Source organism: Mobula hypostoma, chromosome 1 (assembly GCF_963921235.1).
Source record: "Mobula hypostoma chromosome 1, sMobHyp1.1, whole genome shotgun sequence".
NCBI classification, from domain to species: domain Eukaryota; kingdom Metazoa; phylum Chordata; class Chondrichthyes; order Myliobatiformes; family Myliobatidae; genus Mobula; species Mobula hypostoma.
The window spans coordinates 217577825-217591014 of NC_086097.1; the positions used below are offsets into that span (position 1 = coordinate 217577825).

The 13190-nt window shown below is 43.4% G+C and overlaps 1 protein-coding gene across 1 annotated transcript in view; it reads left to right on the forward strand.

Annotated features, from left to right (window-relative positions):
- The first annotated feature begins 3334 nt into the window (after positions 1-3334).
- Positions 3335-13190, forward strand: part of mcmdc2 (minichromosome maintenance domain containing 2) — a 67471-nt gene continuing 57615 nt past the window's right edge. The window contains exons 1-4 of the mRNA XM_063053499.1: positions 3335-3434; positions 6074-6204; positions 6351-6410; positions 12463-12658. Coding sequence (XP_062909569.1) covers positions 3335-3434; positions 6074-6204; positions 6351-6410; positions 12463-12658 — 487 coding nt within the window. The remainder of the gene's footprint in view (positions 3435-6073; positions 6205-6350; positions 6411-12462; positions 12659-13190) is intronic.

The following is a 13190-nucleotide window of genomic DNA, read 5'->3' on the forward strand; positions in this document are numbered from 1 at the left end:
ATGGTTGCCACAAGAGGACACAGGTTTTAAGGTGCTGGGGAGTGGGTACAGATGAGATGTCGGGGTAAGTTTTTTACGCAGAGAGTGGTGAGTGCATGGAATGGGCTGCCGGCAACGGTGGTGGAGGCAGATACGATAGGGTCTTTTAAGAGACTTTTGGATAAGTACATGGAGCTCAGAAAAATAGAGGGCTATAGGTAAACCTAGTAATTTCTAAGGTAGGGATATGTTCGGCACAGCTTTGTGGGCCAAAGGGCCTGTATTGTGCTGTAGGTTTTCTATGTTTTATATAGATAAAACTTGCAAGAGTGTTGCAGATCTGAGGAACTGAGTCATAGGGAGAAGTTTGAATAAGTTAGGGCTCCCCCCCTCCCCACCCACACACAGAGTATAGGAGAATATAGAAAGAATAAATGTGGCAGGCTCTTTTCATTGAGGTTGGGTGTGACTGGAACAAGAGGTCGCAGGTTAAGGGTGAAAAGTGAAATATGTAAGGGGAACCTGACAAGGAACAACTTTACTGATGGTAGTGAGAGAGTGGAACAAGTTGCCAGTGGATGTGGGTTCAATTGCAACATTTAAGAGAAGTTTGGATAAGTACATGGATGGGAAGAGTATAATCTGGGTGTCAGTCAATGGCACTAAGCAGAGTAATAGTTTGGCATGAACTAGATGGGTTGAATGGCCTGTTTGGGCTGTAGTGTTACAAAGTCATAGAACACAAAGGATGTAAGTGTGCTTTTCTAATGAAGAATAGTAAAGTTACCTGTGCTGTTGTGACCAATAATCATCGCTCAGTAAAGCACAGATTGTTTGGTTCAGAGTACATTGAGTACTGCCAGCTTCTACAAAACTATATTAATGTCTGATTTCTGTCAATCCTAAGGGTACTTAATGCCAGACTCAATCTGGTGATACACAGTAACTAGAAATTCATCTTTTCAACTTCTACTTCCTTTTCTCACGGTATACTTTATGACTATGCAGCCAGATTTCACAGCCATGGCCATAGCCATGCTTCCTTCTGGAATATTCTGTTCTCTCAGCATTTTAGCCACCACCATAAACTAGGTGACAAGAGTTTTCTGGTGTTGCCAAGTTCATAACATTGTATCCCACACATGCAGGCATTATGTTCAAACAATGAAAGGCATATTTGCACACGAGACACGCTATTCTGCAGATGTTCAATCCCGAGCAATATACACAAAATGCTAGAGGAACTTAGCAGGTCAGGCAGCATCTATGGAGCAGAATAAACAGTCATCCTGAAAAGTTTGCACATGACTGCAGGAAACTGCAGAGAGTTTTGTGGACATAGCCTCCCCTTCATCGATTAGCGCGCTGAAATAAAATTATTTTGTTGAAGCCAAGACTATTCTACGATGGGTATCCAGATCGATTTTTGAGCTGAAGAATGCTCCACAACCCAGCCACAGAACTTCATCCTTGCTACTAATTATGCAGCAAACGGCCGCAGAAAAGGAAGCAGTGAAAGATTCCCCCCTCTCCCCCTCACACTCTTCTGCGGATGCTGGACATCGTGAAGAACACACCATAAAGTGCTGGAGGAACTCTGCAAATCAGGGTACCCAGACGGAATATTACATCATAAACACGAGTCCTGAAGAAGGGTCGTGGCCCGAAACGTCGTTTGTTTATTGATTTCCATAAATGCTGCCTGATCTGCTAAGTTCCTCCAGCATTTTGGGTCTGTGTTGCTGCGGAATATGAGGAGTTGCTCCTCCAACCTGAGCGTGGCCTCCACGTGGCAGTAGAGGAGGCCACGGACCGACATATGGAAATGGGAAACCGAATTGAAATATGTGGCCTTTTGTGGCGAACGGAGCGAAGCTGCTCGACAAAGCGAACCCCCAATCTGCATCGGCTCTAACGGTGTATCTGAGGCCGCACCGGATACCGTAGATGACCGCCGACAAACTCACAGGTGAATTGTCGCCTCACCTGGAAGGACTGTTTTCGGCCCTGAATGGTATTGAGGGAGGAGGTGTCGCACTTGTTCCGCTTGCAAGGATGTAAAATAGACTTACATAAATACCCATTCACATATGAATGAAGCTATAGTAAATTACCAATGATGCCGAACACTGCTCTGCTGTGAGATCCAGGTTATGCGTGATCTACAGCTGACAGCCGCGTAGCCGCCTCTGATTTTGATGGCAAAGTAGTGAAGTGTGTTAAATGTTGCGCATTGTGTTTGAGCAATAAGGTTGAATAGCTTGCATGCAGCTGTGGAGCAGACGAATGTTAGACTAGTCACAAACAAGAGAAAATCTGCAATGCTGGAAATCCAAGCAACACACACAAAATGCTGAAGGAACTCAGCAGCTGTACTCTTTTCCATAGAGGCTGCCTGGCCTGCTGAGTTCCTTCAGCATTTTGTGTGTGTTGAATGTTGGACCAGACCAGAGTCCCGAACCGATCAATGAAGATTGTTGATAAGCAAATACCTTTTCAAGGAGTGGAGAAATAACGTTATCTTATTTCATTTCTATGGGTTCTTTGTATGGAGGAATAATTTATATTGCCTCAGGTTAGCAAGCAGTAGGCAGTGGGTTAAAATGTTGGTTATGATAGATTGCCTCTAGAAATTTTCGGAAATTATCATGCCCAATAATGATTAGACACTGGTCAGTGAGACCTCATAACGGGTCTGGATTGGATTGTGCTTGGGCCGTGTCCTCCCTCCGAAACTGTGGCCAAATGCTGCCCCCTTAGTTCCTCAATTTCACAATGGCAACTGTTAATAAAGCAGAAATTAATGTTGTTAACAAAATACTTTTATTACTCGTGTACAATTTTCTACAATGGACACCTCTGCTCTCGCAAACCCTTCAGACCTCAACTCCGCCTAAGGAACCCAGTCTGAACTCTAGACCCCCTGGCTGCATTCCCTGCTTGCATTCTGGATGCTGGTTCACATTCGGACTAACGAATGAGCCTGTTGCCCCATCGCTGTTGAATTATTGAAGGTGTCGATCAGCCTGCTGAATGTCTGCATTTTATTGACCTTCAAAAACTTTGCACCGTCAACCTTAATAGTTGCAGTGGTTTAGTGAATTGTATGACAGCTCCTGCCGAAACATGTGGGGTACCTGGAGTCTCTCACGCGTCCCCACGAGTTGATGCTTTGGCTGCAATTAACTGCACGGGGCGCTGCGCCTGCGCGTCAGTGTCTGGCTTTGGGCGGCTCATGGGAGGAGCGAAGCCTGGTGTTTGACAACCCAGTGCAGGAGGTAAAGGCCCGGCCTTGCCAGCGTGAAACAGCGCCGAGTGGAGCGAAGGATCCAGCGAGACCTGGCCCTTCTCTAGGATGGCACCTGAGGATCTGGCTCTCAAGGAAGTGGCCCTAGTTTACTTGGACAGGACTGGAGGGCTGGACAAATTTATCAGTGACTGCAGGCGGTATAATGGTAATATTTTTGAAGGAAAAAGTACCTGTAAAGACAAAAAAAACACTCAATTAATGAACTACCCTATGTGCAAATCCTATAAACTGAGACTACACAACTCCCACCGACACCACACATTGGATGGTTGTAGGCTCCAGCCATACTGAATGTTTTTCTTCACCTCCTGAGTGAACTTGGTCTAACATGGAGCACATCCCTCCCCACCATCTATATTAGGGGCTGCCTCAATAAGGCAACATTTGTCATAGAACATGGAAATCTACAGCACATTACAGGCCCTTCAGCCCACAAATGTGTGCTGACCATGTAACCTACTCTAGAACCTGTCTAGAATTACCCTACTGCATAACCTATTTTTCTAAGCTCCATGTACCTATCTAAGAATCTTAAAAGACCCTATTGTATCCGCCTCCACTACCACCGCCGGCAGTGCATTCCATGCAACCACCATTTTCTGTGTGAAAAACTAACCCCTGACATCCCCTCTGTACCTCTTTCCAAGCACCTTAAAACTATGCCCCCCACATGTTAGCCATTTCAGCCCTGGGAAAAAGCCTCTGGCTATCCACACAATTAATGCCTCTCATCATCTTATACACCTCTATCAAGTCACCTCTCATCCTCCATCACTCTAAGGAGTAAAGGCCAAATTCATTCAACCTATTCTCATAAGGATTATCCAATCCAGGCAATATCCTTGTAAACTCCTTTGTACTCTTTCTATAGTATCCACATCCTTCCTGTAGTGAGGTGACCAGATCTGAACACATCATCAAAGATCCCCACTACCTTCTCGCAGTTGTCTTCGCATAGGAAGTACAGAACCATGAAATCCCACACTAACAGGTTCAAGGATAGCTACTTCCCTTCAGCCATTCACTTGAATCAATCTGCACAATCTTGATCACTACTTCAGTATAACAACATCATGACCACTTTGCAATATAATGGACTTTTTTGTTCTAATTGTGCTCTTTCTTTAAAAATTGAGTATAATATATGTTATGTTTTTATGTGAACACTGATGATCACCTGTGCTATATATACTTTTACAAAGTCCAATAAATCTGACTTGGAGTTACATTCCCATCCCCTTCCACATCACACTGGCCTAATGATTTTCTGTATCTGATTAACCCAAGGAGATACATACAGGGCATGTGCAATATTTGGTGTTTGGCCAACTCTTTACACAAGCAATGAGAAAGATGTTATTGTGAGATGTCCCTTTACAAAGTTAAAAAGAGCGTGAACCATGTAAGCCTTTATCCCATGTATTGTAAGCTAAATGTTTTGTTATATGTATGCTGCCCAACAATTCCAACCTGTTTCTCAGTGAGTTATCTTGAAAGGAAAGCAGGCAGTTGGATGATTGTCATGCCACAACCCCACATGACTGCCCCTTATCCTCTATGGCCTTTCCCTAAGGTAGAGAGAATTGTTCGGGTTTAATGAACTCATTCCCCAGTATTTGAGCACCGTTCCTGCTTTAGGTAACCTGCCCAGCTAAGAAAGAACACAGCAGTAAGGAAAATCAGACACAAGGAGTGAAGGCTCCCTTCCTTAGTTCCAGTCATCTTAAGAGAAATTTCTAGTTAGAATAGTTTTTCTACCTGCCAGGTTTGTGCAACATACTGTCATTTTCTGTTTTGAGGGGAGCAATTTAAAATAGAATTAAACCACTAAAATATTTTTATTAATTTGCCTGGCTGGCGAAGATCAGCCTGATAATTACAATGTCAGACTAGAATGTATTGCACTTTGCCTTCTTGAAATTAGGAGAAGCAAGAAGGTGCACCAGTGAGATTATAATATGAATCAAGAATTTTAATCTTTGCAACTCTGGATCACTATTTATGTAAGTACATCTTGGATAATAAAATCTACATTCAGTTTTCATAAAACTCTCTGTGGTATTCATTTATCTCCTGCTGTTCTTCATCCAGACATCCCTTTGCCAACTACTTTCAGCAGGCATCACAGCCATTCAGTCTTTAAATTTTTAAAGTTCTCCAACCTTTCCCTTTTATTCTCTTTCCACCTCTGTCCTCTCATTGTAACTTTGTTACTGTTTTTTTTTTGCTTCCACAAATGCTCCCTGATATTTAGAGTATGTTCAACATTTTCTGGTAAAAAGGTTGTGGGGGTCTATTTATAGGAGAATCTGGTGATACGAATATGAGATTACCTGATTTGTCTTGAACTGGTTTGTGGCTTCCCCAATGCCATAAAGGACAGACTACCTCTTGACTAATTCTCATCCATTTCCCAAACCTCTGCTCACTCCATATCTTGAAAAAAAAACGAGTTCTCATGGTACTCTACTTCCTCCCCAACAGTCTGCAGGATTTCTGCTAACTCCAACAAGATTCTATCACTATACATGTGTCCCCTACCCCTTTCAGCATTCCTAAATCCATTCTTCCACCCCTACCAGCCACTCCCTATGTAATGACACTTTTGTGAGTTTGCATGGGAGCATATCAGAGAAATTCAGAAAGGGGAGAGGAACAGATGGTAGAATCTTGTTGGAGCTGGCAGTATTTTAGCAGTTACTAACCTTGATTAGTATGCATTTGACAGCCTTCTCACAGGATCAGAATTACAAATATTTGGTTTATTCTGTGCTTACTTTACAGATTCCAAACAGTGTCATGCTGTCTATCGCTTCATTATTTATGTGAATCCATCTGATCTAGCAGAGTTGGATGCAAGACTTGGTAACTGTGTTGTTCATCAGCCAATAAGAGCAACATGTTTGTTTCAGTCTGTGAGTAAGAAGAGAAGTCCTGAATGATGCTAGTGGTGACAAACTGTGATTTTTAAAATATTTTCAATTCCAGTTTTCATAATTCATATAGTTTAACCGAAGTCTTGCAGTGTTCAGAGGTTAATCAATTTAAGAATATTTTTCAGGTGTGCTTTACATCTATCAAGACGTTGTCATTAATTCCACAACTAGAAACTGAAAGCCAGGTAAATAGGTGTATCAAGTTCCAATTAAATTTTATCAAGTTGACTGAGTTTTCTGTACCATAAGGCTTCTTTGCATATAAGATACAACAGCAAGCTGACTTATCAAAAAAGTCACATGCCATTTCTTTGCCCATATCTGCAAATGACATACATTATATCCTGTTGTATTCTTTAACAATTTTCAATGCTGTCCACAACACCACCAATCTTCATATCATCTGCAAACTTACTAACCCACCCATCTACATTTTCATCCAGGTTATTTATATATCACAACTGGCAGAGGTCCCAGTATAGATCCTTGCAGAACACTGCTAATCACAGACCTCCCTTCAACCATTACCCTCAGTCATCTATGAACAAGCCAGTTCTGAATCCAAACGGCTAATTCACCACGTATCCAATGCATCTTAATATTCTGGATGAGCCTTCCACGAAGAACTTTGTCAAGCACCTTACAAAAATCCATGCAGACAATATCCACTGCTCTACCTTCATCAATCATGCTTGTCACCACTCAAAAAGCTCAGTTAAATTAGTAAGACACAACTTGAAAGTATTAAGTTGGATATGTCACCGGGACCCGATATATCCCAGGCTACTGTGAGAGGTGAGGGAGGAGATTGCTGAGCCTCTGGCAATAATCTTTGCATCATCAATGGGGACAGGAGAGGTTCTGGAGGATTGGAGGTTTGCAGAGGTTGTTTCCTTATTCAAGAAAGGGAGTAGAGATAGCCCAGGAAATTATAGACCAGTGAGTCTTACTTCAGGAGTTGGTAAGATCCTGAGAGGCAGCATTTGGAGAGGCATAATATGATTAGGAATAGTCAGCATGGCTTTGTCAAAGGCAGGTCATGCCTTATGAGCCTAAATGAATTTTCTGAGGATGTGACTAAACACATTGATGAAAGAGGAGTAGATGTAGTGTATATGGATTTCAGCAAAGTATTTGAAAAGGTACCCCATGCAAGGCTTATTGAGAAAATAAGGAGGCATGGAATCCAAGGGGATCTTGCTTTGTGTATTCTGAATTGGCTTGCCCACAGAAGGCAAAGAGTGGTTATAGACGGGCCATATTCTACATGGAGGTTGGTGACCAGTGGTGTTCCTCAGGGATCTGTTCTGGGACCCATTCTCTTCTTCATTTTTATAAATGATCTGGATAAAGAAGTGGAGTGATGGGTTAGTAAATTTGCTATGACACAAAGGTTAGGGGTGTTGTGGATAGTGTGGGGGGCTGTCAGAGGTTACAGCAGGACATTGATAGGATACAAAACTGGGCTGGGAAGTGGCAGATGGAGTTCAACCCAGATATGTGTGAGGTGGTTCATTTTGGTAGGTCAAATATGATGGCAGAATATAGTATTAATGGTAAGACCCTTGGCAGTGTGGAGGATCAGAGGGATCTTGGGGTGCATGTCCATAGGACACTCAAACATGCTGCGCAGGTTGACTGTGTTTAAGAAGGCATACGGTGTATTGGCCTTCACCAACCATAGGATTGAGTTCAACAGCTGAGAGGTAATGTTACAGCTGTATAGGACCCTAGTCAGACCCCACTTAGAGTACTGTGCTCAGTTCTGGTCACCTCACTACAGGAAGTATGTGGAAACTATAGAAAGGGTGCAGAGGAGATTTACAAGGATGTTGCCTGGATTGGGGAGCATGCCTTATGAGAATAGGTTTAGTGAACTAGGCCTTTTCTCCTTGGAGCAACAGAGGATGAGAGGTGACCTGATAGAGGTGTATAAGATGATGAGAGGCATTGATCGTGTGGCTTTTTCCCAGGGCTGAAATGGCTAACACGAGAGGGCACAGTTTTAAGGTGCTTGGACATTAAGTACAGAGGAGATGTCAGGGTTAAGTTTTTTACGCAGAGAGTGGTGAGTGCATGGAATGGGCTGCTGGCGACTGCGGTGGAGATGGATACAATAGGATCTTTTAAGAGGCTCCTGGATAGGTGCATGGAGCTTAGAAAAATAGAGGGCTATGGGTAACCCTAGGTAATTTCTAAAGTGAGCACATGTAAAGTAAGGCCTGTATTGTGCTGTAGGTTTTCTATGTTTCTATGTTTGACCCGAGTTTTTCAAATGCTTATAAATCCTATCCCTAAGAATTCTCTCCAGTAACTTCTCTACTACTGACTTGAGACTCACCAGTCTGGAGTGTCCAGTATTATCCCTTGTTCCTTTTTCAAATGATAGAATAACATTAGCTACTTGTCAGTCCTCTGGGATGCTGCCTGTGGCTGGAGAGGACATGAAGATATTAGTCAAGGCCCCAATAATCTCTTCCCTTTCCTGTCTCGAAAAGCTGGGGTATATCCCCTCAGAACCTGGGAACTTATCTGCCTTAATGCTCTTTAACTCCTCCTCTACAAAATATCCTAGCATATCAATATGCTCAGCATTATTGCCCATGTCCGTCTCCTTGGTAAATACTGATGTAAAGTACTCATTAAGAACCTCACCCGCATCATCTGCATCGAAGCAAATGTTCTTCCCTTTATCTTTGAGTGCTACTACCTTCTCCCTAGTTATCCTCTTGCTCTTGATGTACTGTATAATCAGAATGCCTTGGTATTCTCTTTAATCCTACTTGCCAAGGACTTTTCATGACCCGTCCTGGCTCTCCTAATTACTTGCTTGAGTTCTTTTCTGGCTTCTTTATCCCCAAGGGCTCTGTTTGATTCTAGCTTCCTAAGCTTTACATACTTTTCCTTTTTCCTTCTTGACTAAATTCATCACCTTTCTCAACATTCAAGGTTCGCTTGCCATTTTTGTCCTTTCTTCTTACTGGGACGTAACCGTCCCGTACTCTGTGCAGTTGGTTGGTCTTTAAACACCCTCCACATGTCAGATGTGAACTTGCCCAAAAACAGTTGTTCCCAACTAACTCTCCCTTGTTCCTGCCTAATGCTCTCATAATTTGCCCTACTCCATTTTAATATTCTCCCACAAGGTTCATGTTTATCCTTATATATCCTTAGCTATCTTGAGACTTAAGGAGTTGTAATCTCTGTTCACCCACTGAAAGGTCAGACACCTGGCCAGGCTCATTACCAAACACCAGGTCCAGTACAGTCCCTTCTCTTGTTGGACTATTGACACAGTGATTTAAGAAACCTTCTTGGATGCACCTAACAAATTCTGCCCCTTCTAAACGGCTTGCACTGGGAAGGTCCCAGATTATATTAAGGAAGTTGAAGTCCTCCATGACAGAAATCCTATTGTTTTTACACCTTTCCTTACTCTGCCTGCATATCTGTTCCTCAATGTCCTGGTGGTTATTGGGAATCTGTAGCACAATCCCATCGGAGTGATTGCATCCTTCGTATTTTTGAGTTCTACTCATATAGACTCATTAGGTGAGCCCTCCATTATGCCCCCTTTGAGGGCAGCGGTGATATCGTCCCTGATTAGTAGTGCAATACCCCACCTCTTCTAACTGCCTTACTACACTTTTTAAAACATTGAAAACCTGGGATATTATACTACTTTATACTGTATAAACAATTAATACTAGAATCTACAATCATCACAGCGATATTTGATTCTGCGCTTCACACTCCCTGGATTACAAATATTAAATATTAAAATATTTAAAATAGTTAAAATTAGTAAATATTAAGAATTTAAATTATAAATCATAAATAGAAAATAGAAAAATGGGAACTAAGGTAGTGCAAAAAAACCGAGAAGCAGGTCCGGATATTTAGAGGGTACGGCCCAGGTCTGGGTCAGAATCCGTTCAGCACCCATTAAGCACCCATTCCTGTCCCTCTCTCATCAAATCTCTGTAATGGCCACTACATTATGGTTCCATCTTCTAAGTTCATCACCTTTACACATTACACTGGTGGTGGTGGTGGCATCCGTTAGTCTAGCGAGACCATGGATCTGCGCCTGGAAAGTCTTGCTTCAGTCTGTGTTAGAGCGTGTCTGTTGTGGCTGTAGAGGCCCACACGGGAGTGACAGTCTTGGCTGCAGCGACTGCACTTGAAGACGCTATCCTCCAGTGTTGTCTCGGTGCTGTTTTCCTGATGAGTGCGCTTTTCTTCAGCAGCAAGCCTCAGCTTCTCTTCTCCTCTTTTTAGACCTCTGCGTAGTTCCAGCCTCCAGTGAGAGTGATCGCTTGCAATGTCCTCCCACCTCTTGATGTTCATTTTCAGTGACTTCATGTCTCTCTTGCAAACATCTTTGAAACGAAGATGGGGCTGCCCTTGTGCTCTCTTGCCGGAGGCCAATTCCCTGTACAGCAGGTCTTTCGGGATCCCCCATCTGACATGTTGTGTACGTGGCCCAGCCAGCGGAGATGGCGTTGTTGGAGCAGGGTGAAGAGGCTGGGTATCTGGGTGCGGGCCAGGACCTCATTGTCGGTGACTCGGTCAGTCCACTTAATATCCAGAATGCGTCTCAGGCTGCCAAGGTGGAAAGTGTTGAGACGCTGCTCTTGTCTGGAGTAGAGCCTCCAGGTCTCGCTGCCGTAAAGCAGTGTGCTGAGGACGCTGGCCCTGTAGACTGCAACCTTGGTGTGCGTCGTCAGCTTTCTGTTCTCCCAGACTCCCTTTGTCAGCCTGGCGAATGTTGAGGCTGCTCATCCGATCTGTCTGTTGATCTCGGGGTCTAGGGGGAGGCTGTCCGTGATGGTGGAGCCAAGGTATGTAAACTTGTGAACTACCTCCAGCTCGTAGTTGTTGATGGTAATGGCAGGCTCAATGCCTTGGCCCAACACGTTGGTTTTCTTCGGGCTGATGGTCAAGCTGAAGTCCTGGCAAGCTCTTGAGAAGCTGACCATGAGGCGTTGCAGTTGCTCTTCAGAGTGTGTTGCCAGTGCCGCATCATCTGCAAACAACATGTCCCTGATGAGCACTTCACGTACCTTGGTTTTTTCCCTCAGCCGGGACAGACTGAACAGCCTCCCATCCGATCTGGTGTGGAGGTAGGCACCATCGGTTGATGTTCCAAAGGTGTGCTTCAGCATGACTGCGAAGAAGGTGCCAAACAGGGTGGGGGCAAGCACACAGCCCTGCTTCACACCGCTGCGGGTGTTGAAGGCCTCCGAAGAAGAGCCGTTCAGTTCGACACATAACACTACTAGCATTAAAATACACACATTTCAAACTATCTGTCCCATATCTTTTGCTCCCACCTGTTTTTACTGGCCCTGACATCCACCATCCTCTCCATCCCTCCACTTTCTGATCTGGTGCTCTGGATCCCACCCCCCTGCAAACTAGTTTAACCCTTCCTGAGTAGCACTACCAACCTTACAGGCCAGGATATTGGTTCCTTTCCAGTTTAGGTGCAACCCATCCCTCTTGTACAGGTTACTCCCACCACAGAAAAGGCTCCAAATATCCAAGCACCTGAAACCCTGTTCCCTGCACCAGTTCCTCAACCACTTATTCATCTGTATTATCATCCTCTTCCTGTCCTGACTAACACATGGCACTGGGAGTATTACAGAGATTAGTCAATATCTCACTGTATTTTCAACAAAGCCCTCTGTGATCCTAAATCAGAAGCCCTAACTGTTGAGAAAAAACCTTAAATATAGTGATGAGCCAACCAGCTCTGCACTACTGATACCTATGAATACTCCCCCACCTTCTCTGCAACATAAAACAATCCATTTTTGTCTCTACTTGCAATTCTAATGAAGGGCCTTCAACCGAAAAAGCTAGCACCTTTCCTGTGCAAAGATGCTGCCTGATCTGCTGTTTCCAACAGTTTCTTTCATATCTTTATGGTTATTTTAAATAGCTTCATTATTTTAATTATCAGGCTAATGGTACAAATATAAATGGTTAAAGCAGAATTTTAAACAGAATTAAGCAGTTTCAATTGTGTTTTCCTTTCATTTTCCCCTCCCTTACTGGAAGTATGAGTCTGCATTATGTAGTCCTTGATTTGCATGTATAGTCTTCTAGTTTAGAACCATCAATACTGCTAGGCAGTACTGACACTTAATGGAATTATCTAGTGATTTAAAGAAAAACAAATTGTTAAATGAAATTCTTCCACAAATAACTTCATCTGGTCTTTTCAAGGTTAATGTTGTGCTAAAGTTGACACACTTGCCTCCATTACCAAGTTACTCACTTAGCCTTTGTCAGTTCCCCCGTGGATACCAGCTGCTGAGGTATTATAAGGTAGAGGGAGTGGTTATTGCAATGACAACTGTAACAAAGTACACACAAGGTGCAAGATTCCTTTGTTCTGAATCAAGCTGCCCCTTTTCAACAGGTAAGAAAAATGATCAATAGGAATTTAATAAAAGCTTGTGTTTTAATGTGTTATTTTTATTTATTTATGCCACTTAAAGATCTCAGTGAAGACTGGCTGGTGTGTTCACTGAGATCCTTAACCTTTCACTTCGGCAATCTGAAGTACCCACCTGTTTCAGGCAGGCTTCAATGATACTGGTACCTAAGAAGAATTTGGTAACCTGTTTCAATGACTATTATCAGTAGCACTTACATCCACAGTGGGAGGTGGTGATGAAACATATCAACGGGGAAACCGCCAAGATAGGACTGCTGAGGTTTTCAAGGCAGAGGAGGTGGAATATACTTTGTGATTAACTTCCCATGGCATACAAACGTGGCGGTTCTATCCCAGTCCTGCTCACCTGACCTGTAACATCTAGCGATCGAGTGTCATCCATTTTTTCTGCCGCGGGAGTTTTCAGCCATCATCTTGGTAATGGTGTATCTTCTGCCTCAGGCTTGTATCAGACAGACTCTAGACAAACAGGGTGACATAATCAACAGGCACG